We start from the raw sequence: 19853 nt of genomic DNA on the forward strand, positions 1-19853 counted from the left end.
TGAGCGCAAGGTTGTTGACGTTACACCACTCAACGAGCTGATCGATCTCCCTCCTTTACGCTTCCTCATTTCTGTTTGTGATTCTGCCGACAACTGTGATCAAGGGGTTGTGACGTAAATATTATGTTTGTTGTAAGAAAAGAGAAATTAAACCTACACTTTGCTTCCTCAGGAGGTTGAGACCTACTTTTATGAAGGTCTGGAAAAGTGGAGAGATCTGAATTGCACGGAGCACTTTGGTATGGCTGAACTTTACTTGCACCTTTCCATTGCCACGTTTACATTGCTAACCTTGTGAGAGATAATTTGCACTCGCCCTGCCTTGTTTTATTTTCAAGCTGTCCAGGTGTTTGAATCTTGGCTTTCTCTATCTTTAGTCTCTGGCCACTCACCGCACCCCCCCACCCCCATGTTCTGGACACCAATCCCTGCAGTGCACCTCCCCAAGATCCTGATCCCACTCCTGGCTATAAACTCCCCGTGACCCTGACCCCAGCCCCGGATTGCACCTCCCCGTGATCCTGACCCCAGCCCCGGATCGCACCTCCCCGTGACCCTGACCCCAGCCCCGGATCGCACCTCCCCGTGACCCTGACCCCAGCCCCGGATCGCATCTCCCTGTGACCCTGACCCCAGCCCCGGATCGCACCTCCCCGTGACCCTGACCCCAGCCCCGGATCGCACCTCCCCGTGACCCTGACCCCAGCCCCGGATCGCACCTCCCCGTGACCCTGACCCCAGCCCCGGATCGCACCTCCCCGTGACCCTGACCCCAGCCCCGGATCGCACCTCCCCGTGACCCTGACCCCAGCCCCGGATCGCACCTCCCCGTGACCCTGACCCCAGCCCCGGATCGCACCTCCCCTTGACCCTGACCCCAGCCCCGGATCGCACCTCCCCGTGACCCTGACCCCAGCCCCGGATCGCACCTCCCCGTGACCCTGACCCCAGCCCCGGATCGCACCTCCCCGTGACCCTGACCCCAGCCCCGGATCGCACCTCCCCGTGACCCTGACCCCAGCCCCGGATCGCACCTCCCCGTGACCCTGACCCCAGCCCCGGATCGCACCTCCCCGTGACCCTGACCCCAGCCCCGGATCGCACCTCCCCGTGACCCTGACCCCAGCCCCGGATCGCACCTCCCCGTGACCCTGACCCCAGCCCCGGATCGCACCTCCCCGTGACCCTGACCCCAGCCCCGGTTCGCACCTGTGACCCTGACCCCACCCCTGAATCATACCTCCGCAAGATCCTGACCCCAGCCTTGGCTCCATCTCCTATGATCATCAATGCTGGTCTTACAAATTCCGACCTTGCCTCACACCTCCTAAGATCCTGACTGCTGCTGTTCTGGACCCCCCTCTCCGCTCACATCTCCCACAATGCTGACTGCCGGTGTTCAGGACCTCTAGCCCACTGCACACACCCCCTGTTCTGGACCCCAAGCTCCAGACCTCTGGATCGCATTCTGACCTTGTACCGAGCTGCATCATCTGACCATCTCCACAGATGCTGCCTGACCTGCTGAGTCCCTTCAGCTTCTTACTGTTCACTTGGTTTCTTTAGGTGCGCTGATTGGGGAGAAAACACCAGGCACGTTTAATGCCTCTCATTTTTTTTTAATAAAACAGTTGCATTTCGCAAAGAAGTTTTGGGACGATCCCAGTCATTTAACCAGCTGATCTACCATCAAAATGGCATAATTGAAAGCTTGAAGAACCATCTTCAAATCAGTAACAGCTTGGCCTATCAACCTTTGCTTGAGTAAGGTTCTGAATGTGAATGATTCGCTCTTTTCTCAAAGGATAATTACTCAAGTGGTTTTTAAGATGTTATGTGGTGACGCTGGTGGGCAGAGTGGTGAAGGAAGCACACTTGCCTATGTGTACAGAGTTGAGAGGTCATGTTACAACTGTACAAGGCGTAGGTGAGACCGCCCTGGGAGTACTGTGTGCATTGAGCCTTAGAGGGTACAATACAGATTCACAGGTGTGTGCCTGGGTTTTGAGGGGTTCATTTGGAGGAGAGACAAGATCAGTTTTCCCTGTTGAGGCTGAGGGGCAACCGTGTAAAGATTTATGAAATCAAGGGGCCTAGGAGAGGTGGGTGGTCGCACTTTTCTCTCTAGGGTGGGGGAGTCCAAAGTGGGACGGTTTAAGGTGAGAAGGGAAAGATTTAAAAGGACCCGTGGGATAGGTTTTACCACACAGAGGGTGGTGGGTGTATGGAACGAGCTGCCAGGTGTGTTGTGATCCCGTTTGGTGGGGGGGCGGGGGGGTGGGGAGAATGTATGGCCTCACTGAGAATGGCTGGTTTAAAGGACCTGTGGACAGGTACTTTGATGGTAAAAGTCTGTGGAAGCTGTGATTGCTGGAAGAAGTCATCCAGTCTCGCAGTGTCCATAGATATATTCCCGATGTTTCGAACCCGAGTCCTTTTTCAAGTTCTAAGCAAAAAGGCATAAGAATTAAAGACTAGGAAGAGAAAGGGAAGAATGGGAGGCAAAGAGTACCAAAGTGTGAAATGGATATGATGAGAGAAAAGGTGAGAATTAATTTTGTCTCTGTGAAAGGAGACAGGGAAAAAAGGAGGGGGGGGGAGACAGAACTAGAAGAAAGGGCAGGATGGTTTAACGGAAACTGAAGAAGTCGGCATTCATGCCATCCAGCTGGAGGTCGTCCAGACAAAATATGAGGTGTTGCTTCTCCAATTTGTGAGTGGTCACGGATGGGAAAAGTTTAGAGGGATACGGGCCAATGGCAGGCAACTGGGACTAACTTGGTCAGCGCAGACAAGTTAGGGGAAGGAATAATTTTCTGTGCTGTTGAATCCTGACTTGATGTATACGTTGCTACTTTGTGGTAATCAGGATTTGTTCCTGTGTTACAGTCTGGTGGTACAGCTGGCCAGAGACCTGCAGACTGATTTCTATCCTCACTTCAGAGATTTTTTTGTGATCATTACCTCCCTGCTAAACACCCAGGACACAGAGTTGCTGGAATGGTCTTTCACCTCACTCTCCTACCTGTACAAGTACCTCTGGAGGCACATGGTGAAAGATATAACAGAGATTTACAGGTATTTTTTAAAATCAACCTTCTGAGCTTTGTTCTTCTTGAGACTCGATTTTTATTTGTAATGTACGATTTGTCTGAGATATTAAGAATATAAAGTTTGTTCTGAAAGATTGTGGCTTTTTGCTAACATTTTTTGTTTTAATAATGGATGAAAATAAATATTTTCAAACTAAGAAATGCTTCTGCGCTTTAAGGAGAGGGTAGTTTGGGAATTTCTCAAACCAACGCAGGCAACACAAAGCTGTTGCAACATTTAAATATAAATATTAGCTTCCATTGTAAACTTGCTCCACAGTAACCTATTGCACATTGTACCAGCTCTCCCACTTACTGCCGCCTTCTCGCTTTGGTAATCTGTTTCCTACTCCATCATTCAAAGAATACAACACGATACAGACCAGTGACAAATATGAGCAGAGAATGGCAGATGGAGTTTGATGACCATAAGCCATAGGAGTAGAAATAGGCCATTCAGCCCATCGAGTCTGCCCTTTTAATCATGAGCTGATCCATTTTCCCACTCAGCCCCACTGTCCATCCTTCTCCCCATAACCTTTGATGGTCCTGGCTAATCAAAAATTTATCAATCTCTGCCTTAAATACATCCAATGACCCGGCCTCCACAACCACCTGTGGGAACAAATCACACAGCTTCACCTCCCTCTGGCTGAAGAAATTCCTCTGCATCTCTAATCTAAGTGGACGCTCTTCAATCCTGAAGTTGTGCCCTCTTGTCCCAGACTCTCCCACTGTGGAAAATAACCTTTCTACATCTATTCTGTCCACGCCTTTCAACATTCAAAATGTTTCAATGAGATCCCCCCTCATTCTCCTAAATTTCAATGAATACAGGCCAATCTGGACATATATGAGGTAATGAACTTTGTCAAACCTAAGGGGAATATATGCAGTGAATGGCAGGACTCGAGCATCGATGTGCAGAGGGGTTGTGTGGTTCAATAACATTGTCCCTCGAAAGGCCACGCACCTAGATTGTGTGGTAAAGAAGGCACATAGCGTGCTTGTTGCATTGGGTAGGGTATTCCTATCCAGGTACCCTTCGCAATGTCTTTTATCACATTTGTACCTGCTTCTGGCAGCTTGTTTCATATACTCACCACTCTCAATGTGGAAAAAGGTGACCATCAGGCACCCTTTAAATCTCTTACCTTAAACCTATGCCCTCTAGTTTTAGACTCTCTTAGCCTGGGAAAAGATCCTACTGTCTCCCAGTTTTGTACCTCTAATAATTTTATAAACTTATATCATCTCTTGGCCTTTGCTTCAGAGAAAACCAGTCCCAAGTTTGTCCAACATCTGGTAGCTAAATGTCTAATATAGGCAACAACCTGGTGAACTTCCTTTGTTGGAGCCCTGGAGGCGAATCCACGGACACTCGGAGGGGTGGAGGGGAGGGACTCTCTTTTCCTCCTCCAACTGTAAGGGGCGCTGGACAATGCAAATGGCAAATCTTTATGGCAGATTAAAGGCAATTTTGTGTAAAATTTCATTTCTGTTTTATTACGAGAATAAATAGTATCTGTTTCTGAAAGCTACAGAAATCAGTGTTGGAATCTTGTTACTAAAATGAAGTTGTTGGTTCAACATTGCTTTTTTTTCCTCCCTAGTTTATATAGTTCGTTGTTGTGCCACAGAAGGGAACACATCAGACATTTTACAGCTGAAAGTTTTCCTTTCTTAATGAGAAAGGTGAGATTATTTGGACACTTGTTCTTGGGTTAATGGGTCAAAACCAGTTCTTCTCCAAGTCCATGAACCGGAAGTGTCATTGCATTCATAATGGTTGGCTGCTCAACTGCAGTGATGTGGGCCTGGAGTTGAAAACAGACAAACTGGGTAAGAACAGCAGGGAATCAATGAACCAGGTTCTTGTACTAGCTTTTCACATCACCCTCCCCTCATCACTGTAAACCGGTTTGAGACACTGAAGAGAGTTCACCAGGAATTTTCTGATGCACTTCTCTTTCAAGTGTAAAACCCTGTCTTGTATGTTTGCAGGTTCCCGATCTCAGTGCCCTTTTCAACTTCATGTTTGCTGACCTTGAGGAGGAGAGAGCAAAGGTTGAGGGAGTGGGACAACTGCTTTTCGAAATGTGTAAAGGTGTCCAAAATACCTTTCACTCATGTGCAGCCAAGGTAATGTTTATCTCGTTTGAATGACAATGTTCTCATGTTTTCATTTTCTAACAAGTTAGGAGGCCATTCAGCCATTACATCACACCCTATCCCATTCCGCCCCCCCTACATTTCCCCGTAACCTCACCTGTTCGCCAACTCCATCACCCACCTGCGCTGGGGTAATTTACATGGCCAGTACAAACGTACAAACTCTGCGCGCAGAGCACTTGAGGTCAAGATCGAGCCCAGGTCACTGGAGCTGTGAACCAGCACTAACTCTACCACTCTCTCGTCCATCAGCCTTTATTATTCCTAATTCTTGGGGTATTAGTGAAAAGACACTTCAATGGCATTGTGGCACCATCCAGGACAAAGCAGCCACCTGATTCGTACCTCACCATCTTGCCAAGCGTTCGTTCCTTCACCTGATTTGTACCTCACCATCGTGCCAAATGTCCATTCCCTCACCTGACTCGTACCTCACCATCTTGCCAAGCGTTCGTTCCTTCACCTGATTTGTACCTCACCATCGTGCCAAGCGTCCGTTCCCTCACCTGATTCGTACCTCACCATCTTGCCAAGCGTTCGTTCCTTCACCTGATTTGTACCTCACCATCGTGCCAAGCGTCCGTTCCCTCACCTGATTCGTACCTCACCATCGTGCCAAGCGTCCGTTCCCTCACCTGATTCGTACCTCACCATCTTGCCAAGCATTCGTTCCCTCACCTGATTCGTACCTCACCATCTTGCCAAGCGTTCGTTCCTTCACCTGATTTGTACCTCACCATCGTGCCAAGCGTCCGTTCCCTCACCTGATTAGTACCTCACTATCGTGCCAAGCGTCCGTTCCCTCACCTGATTTGTACCTCACCATCGTGCCAAGCGTCCGTTCCCTCACCTGATTCGTACCTCACCATCTTGCCAAGCGTCCGTTTCCTCACCTGATTCGTACCTCACCATCGTGCCAAGCGTCCGTTCCCTCACCTGATTCGTACCTTACCATCTTGCCAAGCATCCGTTCCCTCACCTGATTCGTACCTCACCATCTTGCCAAGCATCCGTTCCCTCACCTGATTCGTACCTCACCATCTTGCCAAGCATCCGTTCCCTCACCTGATTCGTACCTCATCATCTTGCCAAGCGTTCGTTCCCTCACCTGATTCGTACCTCACCATCGTGCCAAGCGTCCGTTCCCTCACCTGATTCGTACCTCACCATCTTGCCAAGCGTCTGTTCCCTCACCTGATTCGTACCTCACCATCGTGCCAAGCGTCCGTTCCCTCACCTGATTCGTACCTCACCATCGTGCCAAGCGTCCATTCCCTCTGCACATCATCTCGCTTTGGAAATATTTCACCAATCCCTCATTGTCCTGGGGTATGAACACTGGAACCTCATTGTCCTGGGGTATGAACACTGGAACCTCATTGTCCTGGGGTATGAACACTGGAACCTCATTATCCTGGGGTATGAACACTGGAACCTCATTGTCCTGGGGTATGAACACTGGAACCTCATTGTCCTGGGGTATGAACACTGGAACCTCATTATCCTGGGGTATGAACACTGGAACCTCATTGTCCTGGGGTATGAACACTGGAACCTCATTGTCCTGGGGTATGAACACTGGAACCTCATTGTCCTGGGGTATGAACACTGGAACCTCATTGTCCTGGGGTATGAACACTGGAACCTCCTCTGCAGTACTGTGGGAACATCTTCATCAGAAGCTCTGCACTGTTCCTGAATGCTGTTCATTTCCATCTTGTCATGAGCAATTGGGGATGGGTGATGAGTGTGAGTCTGACCTGTGATGCTGGGACCCCAACATTTCATTCAGTCATCACGCTACACGAACTTTGGCTGATGCTCCAAGTACTGAGGATACGGAGATATCTCTCAAGATCCAATGCAACCGTGGGAGTTGATCCTGTGCAGTATTTATCCCTCATTCAACATGGCTAAAATCTCATGTACATCTCTGGGACTTTACTGCATACAAATTGCCAGCCTTGTTTCTAATATTAACTTGTGCCCTTAGTACAGAAATAATCTGGGTTGTAAAGAATTGGATGTCACTGTGGAGATTTTTGTTTTAAGGATTTAATTTTGTTTCTTTTAACTGGTTTTTTGATGTTGAACCTCTGATTTGTTTCCTCTACTGCAGGTTTTCCCCATTATCTTTCAAAAGCTGGGGCCCATCACAGAGACCAGCGTTTTGCTCCCCTGGGATGCAGTTTGTGAAGCAGTTGGCCACATGGCCAAGGCCTGTGCCACATATGTCCACAAGGAACATTTCCACAACCTCTGGAGTTGTTTACAAGTAAGCTAGGCTGGACGATGCTGCTCGACCTGCGTATTCCCAGCATCTGCAGAATTTTGCCTGTGTTATGAGTACTGTTTTTGTGCTAGGCTAACATTTTTATTATATTAACATACAGAGAGAACTTTTTATTTGCCATGTTCTTCATAGTTTATTTAGCTGCTAGAATTTTGCAGATTTTGGGAGACCTGGTTGGTGTAGCAGTTACAATGCCATTACAGCACCAGTAATCGGGACTTTGGTTCTAATCCTGGGCTGTCTGTAAGGAGTTTGTACTCTCTCCCTCTGTCTGCATGGGTTTTCCCCGGGGGTTCCGGTTTTCTCCCACCGTTCGAAATGTACCAGGGGTTGTAAGTCAATTGGGTGTAATTGAGCAGCGTGAGCCTGTTACTGTGCTTATATTAAAATAAACCACCATCGGCTCCTTTAAACAGGTCATCTAAAGCCTGTACAGAGCTGACGGTAGTTGGACTGAGCAGATGGACCCCGCAGGAGGAGTGCTGAGATTTCACTGCTCTGATAACTCAGTGGTTAGAGTACTAGTCTTGTAAACTTGAGGTTGCAAGTTCGATCCTCATCGGGGCCTCATTTCTGTGAGGGGTGCTGGACAAAGTGGTGATGCTCTGTCTTCCTTACGGTCAGCAAAATTAAAAAATTCATATATGTTACATTCTAAATGTAGTATTACGTGATAATAATGGAATCTTTACCTTCAATCTCTACTTCTGAGAATGTAAATCAGTGATGTGTTTGTGGGTGTGGCCAATAGGAGGGAGTGCAGTTGCCGTATATGTTAAGGTTCGGATTTTTATACTAGGCGTACAAGACAACCTGTTTGATGGTGACGTTTTTAAAGTTCAAGGACCATCTTATATGATGTCACCTCAAAACAGGGATTGTCGTGTATGCCTAATATAAAAATCCGAACCTTAACGATGTCTTACCGCTCCCCCACACCAAGCATAAAATCGATCCTTAACAGCAATGTCTCACCACTCCCCCGTGGGTCCATTTGCCCACTCTGCCGTCGGCTGTGTACAGGCTTTAAATAGCTTGTTAAAGAAGGCAATGGTGGTTTATTTTAAAATATTCTAATAAAATGTAAACCTTTACCGGATGGTTTTAAAATATTTTGAATTAGTCTATTAAATTCACCTAGCAGCATCACTCCACTGGTCACCAGTAAATGCCAGACTCAGGATAGTCTTATACAGTGAGTCGCATTCAAACTCTACATTTTAGGTGGAAATTCAGGTGGTCATGTCATACGAGCAGTCTTATACAGCGGCATATACACATTCAAATTCCTGGTGCCCCCATTTCACAAATATGGGTTCAGTTCCAGACATTGCAACAGGTAAGTCAGGACTGCTCCAGTACAGGGTGAGGGAACACTTCACTGTTGTGTAAGCCGCGGACACTGTACTCAGCTGCAGTTCAAGGATACAATTGCAGCATTCCTGTAAAGTGCAGGAGTGCTGTCTCTATCTCCACAAACATCCAAAACTTAATGCTTCATATTGGGATGTTGGGTAAATTTTGCTCTGGACTAAACCTGCAGCAGATTTTCAACAGCATTGACCAAGATCAAAAAGTAATTAACTGCCTAAAAAGGATTTTAGAATATAGGTTGTAAAGGTTGTTCTGGAAATTCAAAAGTTCAGATTTATTGTCAAAGAGCACATACGTGACATCACATACAACCCTGAGATTCTTTTTCCTGTGCGCCAGGCAGAATTTCTACCACTTGTTAGTGCAAACAGTACTCAGCATAAAGATACGTTTACAAAAGAGAGAAATGTAAATTGACTCTTTATTGGCTTTTTTTTAATCCTTAAGACTTAAGAATTTGCTCTCTCACACTTAAATGATTATTTAGAGCAGAAAATGCAATACATCAGGTCAGCATAACATTGAGGGCCAAAGGCCCTTCAAAGAAATTACTTTCATATAATCCATGTAAATGTTAGGCAGACAACTGAAAAGAGCTATCAGTGTTGAATGATTTAGAACAAGTTGGTTGGGATGCAGGAGTAAGCACTAAGCCAGCAGTGGACTGGCCCAGACCAGGAGTTATGAAACCCATTACAAAATAACAGCTGTAAGCATTTTATTGCATTTCCAGGGGTGTATCCTGAGCCTGCAAGGCAAAACCAGCCCTGAGGACCGAGGGCAAGTCTCCGATCAGATCCACCGCCTGTTGCAGATATACCTCGTGTTGGTGAAAAGTAAGGAAGGGTCAAAGGTCACCCATCCCAGCGAGGTCTGCGAGGTGAGTCCCGTGATCCAGAAGCAATGGCTGAGTGCTGCTGCTTTGACATTGCTGTCCAACCCCTCATCCCTTTCTACTGATGATTCTCGGCTTACGTGACCCATCACCCTCTGGCCATTACAGTGCAGGTCAGGCTACACACAGAATGGGAGCCCATTAATAGGCCCCTCAGCCCAACATGTCAGCATTGAACATGATGCCCAAGTTAAATTGTTGCCTCCGCATGATCCCCGTCCCCCTCTCTCCGCATGTTCATGTGTCATTTAGGAGCCTTGCCATTGCCTGCTTTGTATATGAATCGGAATTTATTGTCAGTGAATATGTGTCCCAAAATGTTTTGTTGCATTACTGGCGCAAGAATTGCTATAAATCACTTTTAACAATAAATAAATTCATGCAAAAGAAGAGAGAAAAGTGAGGCCATGTCTGTGGTTCATTGCCCATTCAGAAATCAAATGGCAGAGGGTTAGAACCTAGTTTTTGTGCCGTTGGGTTCTCATCTTCAGGCTCCTGTACCTCCTTCCTGATGGTATCATTGAGAAGGGGGCATGGCCTGGACGGTGGGGATCCTTGAGGATCAAGGTTGCTTTCTTCCTCGAGAGCAGGGAGGTCATGCTGCAACTATACAAGGTCCTGGTGAGGCCACACCTGGAGTACTGTGTGTAGTTCTGGTCTCCAGACTTGAGGAAGGATGTACTGGCCTTGGAGGCCGTCTAGAGGAGGTTCACCAGGTTGATCCCAGAGATGAGGGGGTTGACCTACGAGGAGAGACTAAATTGCTAAAATTCAGAAGAATGAGAGAAGATCTTATAAAATTATGAAAGGGATAGATAAGTTAGAGGCAGGAAAATTGTTTTCACCAAAACTAGGGAACACAGCCTCAAGATTCAGGGGAGTAGACAGAGATGAGGAAAAACTGTTTTTCCAAGAGAGTTGTGAATCTGTGGAATTCTCTGCCCAGGGAAACGGTTGAGGTAACTTTATTAAACATATTTAAGGTTCAGTTCGATAGATGTTTACATTAAAAAAGGAATTAAAGGATCTAGGGAAAAGGCAGGTGAGTGGAATTGAGTCAATGAACAGATCAGCCATGATCTTACTGAATGGTGGCGCAGGCTTGACAGGCCGGATGGTTGACTCCGTTATTATGTTATTCCTAGAGTCAGTTCCAGGCCCCCAGCGCTCTAAAATAAAAATAAACTTGCCCGCACATCTTTAAACTGTCTCACATTAAATGCATCTCCTTGAGTGTTGGACACTTTCACTCTGGGAGGTGGGGGGAGAGGGTGGCTAGAAGTGGAGGGGGGGGGGAGAAACACCTACAAACAAATCATTTATCTTTTCTAGTTTATTTTCAACCTGGCAACCAATCTGGTTACTACTCCTGCTTCTGGATACTTATTTTTTTGTGTATTTGAGGCCATTCTATCCATTTAGACTATGCCAGCACAGCAGTCATATCAATCCTATTTACCCCACATACTTCCCTGTGTCCTGTTCTCTCTCTCATTCCCATAGCTCCCTCCAAAAATTCCTATGAACCACCTAATTTACTGAGCCAATTCATGTCCCAACTTGCATATCTGAGATGTGGATAAAGCTGGTTCTGGGGGAATCCCTCAGGGAAAATGTGCAGACAGGGCCAGGATTGCTTGAACTGCTATGCCATCCACGGGGTCCTTTTCAGGCCCCCTCCTTCCCTCTTCAACGTTTCTGCTCTGAGAATTGTCCCACCTTTGTGTCTTCGTTTACTGAGCTCACTGACCACGAGAGGGAGTTGAAGGTGATTTTTCCACACAGTTTCCTTCTCCCCTTTCTCGATTTGCTCCAGATGCTGATCAAGATGCTGCAGACCTCACAGATGGACTTGCCGTGCTGCAGGACGCTGCTGGAGGTCATCTCCACTCTCCTGTTGGCTGAGAACATTTCGCTGCCGGATCTGCTGATTGAAGAAACTACTCGGGAGGTAGATAATGCTCGTTTCCAATTGACAAAGGATCATACTCCAAGTGGGATCGGGGACTTTGAGCTATATTTGTCACAAGTACAGTGGAAAAATTCATTTCCTGAGCAATTCAGCTCGTCAACCCATACATAGTACAATAGTAGCAACACAATATTAAGAGTGCAGAGTTACAGAGAGATCAGTGAAAAACATAGCAAAGGCAACATTTAATATTTTAATTCCAACACAGAAATGCTGGAGGAACTCAGCTGGTCTCAAGCCACACAGAGGAGATAGAGACACATTACCAACGTTTCGGGCCTCAGCCCTTCTACAAGGAATAAGCAAAGAACAGGAAGGTGTTAGAATAAAGGCTGGGGGGAGGAGTCCAGATTAACAGAAGAGGAGAGGAGAAAATTGACTTTGGCTCTGTGAAAGGAGACAGAGGGAAAAGGGAAGAGAGATAGAGCTGGGGTAAAGGCGACCATGGGGGAAAAAGTGGGGTGGGTTTAATGGAAACCAGAGTCGATGTTAATGCCATCCATTGGAGGGAGCCCATCCTCCAATTTGTGGGTGCTCTCAGTCTGGCCGTGCATGAGACCATGGACAGATGTGTCAGCAAGGGAATGGGATGGGGAATTGAAATGAGATCCACACTATGCAGCAGACATTATTATTTTACAGTTTAAACAAGCTTTAAGCAAGAATGTCTTCAAATACTGGGGTCAAAACATTGGTTATCTTTTACTTCCTATGGATTACTTTTCTCATTGTTCCCCCCCACACCTTGATGAGGGGCTCAAGTCCAAAACGTGGTTGATGTATCTTCACCTTTGCTACATAAAGGCACTGACCTGCCGAGTTTCTCCAGTATTTTGTGTTTTACATTATTATTTCCAGTGTAAAAGTCCAAGAAACTCTCCTTGAACCTGATCTCACACCTGTTGAATGTTCTTCCCTTTGAGAGGAGGGAGAAGAGAGTGGGGATGTGTCTTCAGTATGCTTTTCCAAGGCAGTGGGAAGTGTAGACTGACTCAGTGGGGGGGGAATGGGTTTTGTTCAATGACCTGGGCTGTGTTCACAACTCTGATACCTAGCTTTGTTTCTATACACCTCACAGTCAGATATTTGCCTTGGTTTCCTTTAAAAGTTTGTATCCCTGGAAAAGCCAGCATTAATTGTCCATTGTTAATTGCCACCTTAAACTGATAAAGGTATTCCTCCAGTACTATTGGGGAGTGGGTTCCAGGATTCTGATGGCCAGGAAATGAGGATGTGTGCTGGTGGGGTTCCCCTGAACCTGCCCTCTGGTCCAGCCTCGAGAAGTCTGGCTGATTGAACTGTTTGATTGCCATTTTTCTCCTGCCCTTCATAGGGCAGGAGGTGCTTTTGGCCATCACTGCCTGACGGTCAGCATCTTTCATAAAGATTTGAGGAACAGCATAGCACAGGAGCCAGCCATTTGGCTCAGTGTACTGAAAGATCCACTGCCAGTCCCTATAATCTGTTCATGTTTTTTCTTGAAGTACTCATTCTGATCCATTTGTAGACTTTTGTTGAATCTGAGCAGTGCATTCCAGATCACAATTATTTGCTATATAAGTATCGTTTCCTCATCTCCTTTCTGCTTTTGCTTATTGCCTTCGTTCTGTGTCTGTCCATTACTTGCCTTGACGCTAGTGCATATTTCTTCATCCACTGTGGCTTTGAGAACTTGCTTTATATCTTTGCTTAACCATTTCTGCTGACTGGGCCCAAGTTTCCCCTCCCTGCTTATTTGTAACTGAAGCTCCTCCTCCCTGGGACTGTTGGAGTAAATACCCTCTGCAACTCTTCGAAGACCTTGACGCGATTTCTAATGTTAAGATTCATCGTTTAACACCATTGGGAATCTGGGTATTTTAAGATTAAAGATTCCTTTTTTGTCATGAAATAAAACGGGTGTAATATTGCACAAAATTGACTTGAGTCTGCTGTCAGGCAGTCAAAGATTTGTCATCAGCAGAAATTGTCCCACACTCCTTACATTTAGAGAAAAAGAAACCGAAGAGTGTCCTTTCAGAGTCCCCAAGTGACAGTGGATTTTTCCACAATCTCTGCAGCCACACATACTTCAGTCCAAACCATCGGCAATCCGAGCCCCAGAACTGAACCTTCAACACACACAGGAAGCCTTTGGCAACCTCTCACGTCCCGGTTCCACAGCCTGGGTATGTTTTTTGACTGCAGTCACCATCAGCCCACGTAGGTTCCTTGCCTCAAGTTGTCAGCAGTCTCCACTCTCAACCCCAAGGAAATTGAGGTTCGGGGACAGTGGCCAGTGCAGGGTCTGAAGGGCTCTGAGTGTAGCGAAGCGCAATGTAGCAGATCTGTTTGGGATGGCACAGAGGATTCCTATCCAGTTCTAGGAACTTTAAGCTGGAAATCATGTCAGGGCCCGTGAAGGGTTGCAGAGGGCATTTACTCCAACAGTCTCAGGAAGGAGGGGCTTCAGTTACAATTAAACAGGGAAGGGAAACTTGGGACAAGTAAGCAGAAAATCTTTCACCTGAGTGATTTTCACATGTAACTTTTTGAAACTTCATTTTTGCGCTCACTTTCTGCAGGTTTACGGCAGCGGTTTTGAAAGATCCTTGATTCTGGAGTTCTCGGAGGATATGTTTGAAATGAGCAAGTTTGAGCAGGTACTTTTTCGTATCTCGGAATTTTTGCATTTGACTTCAAAGTATTGGGTGTTTCCGAACTCCAGGTTAGGTGTCAGAGCTGTTCCTCAGTCACTTTTCTGCAGGACCTTCATTTAATATTACTAAAGGAAAACTGACAGGAAGGGTTTTTAAAGCAATTTCATAGAATAAATTCTTGGAAAATTGTAACTTCCATTTCTTTCTGATGAAGGGTATTGTTCTGGCACTTTTTTCTCTCTCTGACCTGATTGATTTTAACAGTTTTTCTTTTTGAATTCTGCACACTTTGATAGCTCCTGGAAATGAAAACCGCCCATGGATGAATGTGTTCCCTTGCTTTCTTGTTGTTTTGTAGCTTCTTCTGCCAAACTTGATTAAATATGTGGAGGAGAGCCTTGCTGCTCGCGATGTGGTGGCCAGGGACGAAGTTCTGGGATTTCTGGTGAAACTTATTCTGACCAAAGCTGAGCCCCCGACAGATGGGTCGATGGCTTTTGAAAAGTATCCTCTCCTCTTCACAGGTCAAGCGAGAGTGTCTACATGGTATGTGGTGACTCAGCTGGGCGAGAACCTGGCTCTCTTTCCTGTTTATTGGTTCAATATGCTTGCACTGTTCTGCCCCTCTCCCCAGACGCTGTTGGCAAGACATGAAGAAACACAGCATGATGTCACTCTGGTTCTGGCTGACTTGCTTGCGGTTTCGCCTGTCAAAGGGTGACACGGTTAACGTAGTGGTTAGTGTGATGTTGTTACAGTACTAGTGACCACGATTTGAATCCACCACTGTTTGTGAGGGGTTTGTGTACCTTCTCCCCTTGTTTGCATGGGTTTCCTCCAGGTGCTCTGGTTTCCTCCCACCCTTTAAAACTTCAGGAGTTGTAGTTTTATTGGGTGTAATTGGCATCACAGGCTCATGAGCCAAAGGAGCCTGTCACATTCTGTATGTCAAAATGTAATTAAATGTTCAACCATCCCAATTGCCTCTCTCCCTTCCTCAAGGCATCTTAAAACCTGCCTTCTCTGTCGTGCTTCTTGTCAACTCTGCTCTTTTTACCTGGATTAACATTGAATTGTAACAGTAGTGCAGATTATTGTGTTTAAGGGCAAGTGTAGTCGTAGCCTTTTGGGGAAAACCTGGTCAGTGAATAGCCAGCCCTGGAAGCCATAATAACAAGGTTGCTGTGTTTGTGTCCCCAGGCTGCACAGGGAACAGGAACCTCTCACCACCGCTTCACAATGGGATGCAAACACATGGCAGAGCTGAATCTTGCTTAAAACCAATTCCACCCCGTTTTAAAGCAGGGAGGTTGTTCCCACTGGCAGGTGGGGCTAGGTTAGGCGATGTAGCCTCAAGATTCATCATCATTCATCGCTCAAGTGCCTTACTGTTCAGCATGGATGAACATGCCTCTCCATCTGTCACAATCTCTGACCCTCTGAATTGTAGTTGTGCCTCCCCTGTCCCCTTCGGTGAAGGCTCCATCTTTCAGCTGAGACCGTAGTCAATGTTGAGTTCATGATTATACAAGGGAAAAATACTGGTTTCCCGTTGCCTTCTTCAGTTGCAGTGTCCATACTGGACGGGTCACCCTGATCATTGATCAGCAGATTCATCTGCCCAGCATTTTAAATTTTACAACCATAAATTCCAATTTGTAGAATCTTTGTAAAAACCATCCACCGTCTGAATCCGTTGCTTCACGTTACCCTGATTGGGAGGATAAACCGGTGCTGCACCTTGTCCAAGGGAATGAAGGAGCACCCTACACCTTGTCCAAGGGAATGAAGGAGCACCCTACACCTTGTCCAAGGGAATGAAGGAGCACCCTACACCTTGTCCAAGGGAATGAAGGAGCACCCTACACCTTGTCCAAGGGAATGAAGGAGCACCCTACACCTTGTCCAAGGGAATGAAGGAGCACCCTACACCTTGTCCAAGGGAATGAAGGAGCACCCTACACCTTGTCCAAGGGAATGAAGGAACCCCCTACTCCTTGTCCAAGGGAAGGAAAGAGCTCCCTACACCTCCTTTTGCTGAGCAATTGCACCAGCACTGACACCAGTCCTCAAGATTCAGAGTGGATTTGAGACGGTTGAGGAGGAGCTGCTTCTCCCAGATGGTGATGAATCTGTGGAATTCTCTGCCCAAGGAAGTGGTGGAGGCTGCCTCAGAGAGTGTATTTAAGGCACAGAGGTAGTTTCTTGAATAGTAAGGGAATTGAGGGTTAAAGGAGCTAAACAAGAATGTCTGCAGACACTGGGGTGTAGTGCAGTACACAAAAGTGCTGGAGAAACTCAGCAGGTCATGCAGCATCCACAGGAGGTAGAAATGTTTCAGATTTATTATCAGTGTACATACATGACATCACATAAAACCCTGAGATTCTTTTTCCTGTGGGCCAAGCAGAATTAATCACTTACTGGATAAAGAGAGTGACCTTGGGGTCCAAATCCGTACATCCCTCAAGGTCGCCGCACAGGTTGATAGGAGAATGGGAGGCTGGGCTTCATTAATAGGGGGATTGAGTTCAGGATCCAAGAGGTGCTATTGCAACTGCACAAGCACTTGGGGTATTGTGTTCAGTTCTGGATGTGGAAGCTATGGGGAGGGTGCAGAGGAGATTTACCAGGATGTTGCCTAGTTTGGAGAACATGTTTTATGAGGCAAGTTTAGTAAAACTGGGACTTTTCTCTTTGGAGCATAGAAGGATAAGAGGAGATTTGATAGAGGTCTACAAGATTATGAGGGGCATAGATAGGGTGGACAGCCAGCATCTGTTTCCCAGGGCAGGAATAGCAAACACCAGAGGACACGTGCACAAAGTGAAGGGAGGGAAGTTTAGGGGAGACGTCAGGGTAAGTTATTTTACACAGAGAGTTGTAGGCAGCAGAAATGCATTGCCAGGGATAGGGGTGGAGGCTGGACATTAGGGGCATTTAAGAGACTCTTTGGCACATGAATGGAAGGTTATGTGGTAGGGAGAGTTTAGTCCTTTTTGAAGGAATATGTGTGTCAGTACAATATCAAGGGCTGAAGGGCAAGTCCTATGTTCTGATAGTGCAAGAAAAAATGTACATAACATACATGTGTAAACAAATAAATGTAAACAAACTGCAATGCAAAGAAAATTTTAAAAATCAATAAAGTGCCCAAGTCCTTAAACGAGTCCCTGATTGAGTTTGTCGTTGAGGAGTCTGATGGTGGAGGGGGAGCAGCGGTTCCTGAACCTGGTGGGGCGAGTCTTGTGGGGCCGAGGCCTCTTTAACAGAGGGTGTGCTGGGCGGTGTGGATCCTTGATGATTGCTGCTGCTCTCCACTGTAGATGTTCTCGATGTTGGGGAGGGTTTTGTAGGATGTGGAAAGATTGTTTACGCTTGAGGGAGAAGTTCTGAACAAGGAGCAGAAATTATATTTACACTCGTTTGTCCGAGGGGTGAGTGGATCCCCCTCTCGGACAGAGATTGGAATGAGGGACTTTTACCATAACAAGTTCATGAAGCTTGACTTCCATCAAATCCACGCTGTGGGAGTTGATATTACCTGTTACCTGTTCTTTTCCTGATGCTGCTCTGAAGGCCCCGATTGAATCAGTTTCCACCGACCCTATAGAGAATGAGATGCACAGAATGAGGGTGAGTTTATTGGAGAATGTACAAACACACCACAATTCTTTCTTGCTGCAAGCAGGTACCTTGTTTAAAAAAAAAATAGAATACATTATAAGTTTATCAAAAAGAATGAAAAATGCAAAAGATATACAAGTGTTCACAGTTACCATAGTGTAAGAAAAGAAAGTGGTGTAACAATGGTGTACAGAACTATTCTACACCATACCTTGAGCCTTCATTCCTCGAGGAAGGGCTCAGGCCTGAAGCATGAGGAATATATCTATCTCCTATGGACGGTGTGAGACTGGCTGAGTTCCTCCAGCATCTCTGTTGGAAGTACAATCACAGAGCCTGCAGCCTTTCTTGTTTCACTCCTTAAGAAAGAGCACAGTCCTTTCTGTGTTGTTGGGGCTACTCTCAGCAGGTCAGGCAAATGGTTGATGTTTCATATTGAAGATCCTTCATCAGACTGAAACATTCACTGTTTCCCTTCCCACAGATGCTGCCTGATTTGCTGTGCTGTGTTTTCCATTACTTTTTTTGTGTTAAAGTTTTGGTATCTGCAACTTTTTAGTCTTGTGTTTTCTACACTGCTGTCAGGTCTCTCTGACTGATTTGAAATGAAAAGAAACCACAGTTCAAGAGTTAGAGAATTGAAAGATTCTGCTGAAAGCCTGAGCTGGGGTTGATGAATTGGGAGGCTGCTGGGATAGGATTTAAACAATGGGCCAGATGATCTCTGTTCGCACTGTGTTTTGTCCAAAGGGTTAAGAATATGGTCTAATTGCACAGCACGTGAAGCCTTTGGAAGCTGAGATTGATCTCGTGCACTCAACACCCACACTACTAAATATTGTTTAACCTCTTGCAGCTCCGGTGTTGGAGTGGGGAGGGGGGAAGCCTTGCATCACATCCTGTCTCTACTACAGCTCTCTGAAGATGGCAGCGAATCTGATCTTGAACGTAGCTGGGGTGCTCTCATCATCCTTCCCCATCTCAGGTGAGAAAAAGCATCGCTTAATGGTTAGTTTGTGTTTACATGTGTTAAAATACAGTGAAAGTCTTAGCTTTGTGTGCTGCCCAGGTACTTCCAACGCAAGTTGCCTCAGGCACCAATTTGAGTTTGAAAAATCCACAGGAAAATTTGGAAAAATTAAAGTAGAAAGATTAATGACAACATTGGTCGAACTGGGTTTCCAGCATTTCAGCATTGGAATCCTGGCCAGCACTCCATGCTGTTCCAGGAACCAGTCGCCCCTTGGCTGATGGGTTGGAATCTGGCAATTTCATCAACCACAGAAAACAATGGAAATCTCCAGCAGGTCAAGCGCCAACTATGGAAAGAAGCAGACTTGAATGGATGCAGAAATTTGCTTTGGGCTGTGCTCCCAGAGTGGACAAGCTAATAGCACTGTGCAATCACACAGAAGGGATGTAGAATCAAGCCGCAAGCTGACTGAATGGTGCTGTGGTGGATTGTATGCAACTGCATGGTGGACTTTGTCACTTTTTGTTTCCATCTCATTCCAATCTTCCCTGCAGGCCACTGGAAACAGAAAAAGTGCTGCCCCTGGTTCACTCACTCCTTGATCAACTTCTGACAGCTCTTGAACAAAGTGATCACATTAACGAAGGTCAGTCTGCTGTTCTGGTAACCCAGGGGACTGAGCCAGGGGCTTCGTGCATTGTGGCAAGTCATGATACAGTGGAAATGTCCACATAACTGCCAATAATCTCTTTCACTCTTCCTTCCCTCACCCCCCACCCCCCCTCATCCTTTCACTCCCATATTCATTCCATTTTA

The 19853-nt window shown here is 46.3% G+C and overlaps 1 protein-coding gene across 2 annotated transcripts in view; it reads left to right on the top strand.

The window, feature by feature from the left end:
- utp20 (UTP20 small subunit processome component) overlaps nt 1–19853 on the top strand; it is a 108329-nt gene that overhangs the window by 8149 nt on the left and 80327 nt on the right. For both annotated transcript variants that reach the window (XM_069904470.1, XM_069904469.1), the window contains exons 3-14: nt 173–239; nt 1632–1764; nt 2890–3078; nt 4706–4787; nt 5097–5234; nt 7384–7539; nt 9665–9811; nt 11643–11777; nt 14363–14440; nt 14796–14983; nt 18921–19049; nt 19592–19683. In XM_069904470.1, coding sequence (XP_069760571.1) covers nt 173–239; nt 1632–1764; nt 2890–3078; nt 4706–4787; nt 5097–5234; nt 7384–7539; nt 9665–9811; nt 11643–11777; nt 14363–14440; nt 14796–14983; nt 18921–19049; nt 19592–19683 — 1534 coding nt within the window. The remainder of the gene's footprint in view (nt 1–172; nt 240–1631; nt 1765–2889; nt 3079–4705; nt 4788–5096; nt 5235–7383; nt 7540–9664; nt 9812–11642; nt 11778–14362; nt 14441–14795; nt 14984–18920; nt 19050–19591; nt 19684–19853) is intronic.

The sequence above is a fragment of the Narcine bancroftii genome, chromosome 11, assembly GCF_036971445.1.
Source record: "Narcine bancroftii isolate sNarBan1 chromosome 11, sNarBan1.hap1, whole genome shotgun sequence".
NCBI classification, from domain to species: domain Eukaryota; kingdom Metazoa; phylum Chordata; class Chondrichthyes; order Torpediniformes; family Narcinidae; genus Narcine; species Narcine bancroftii.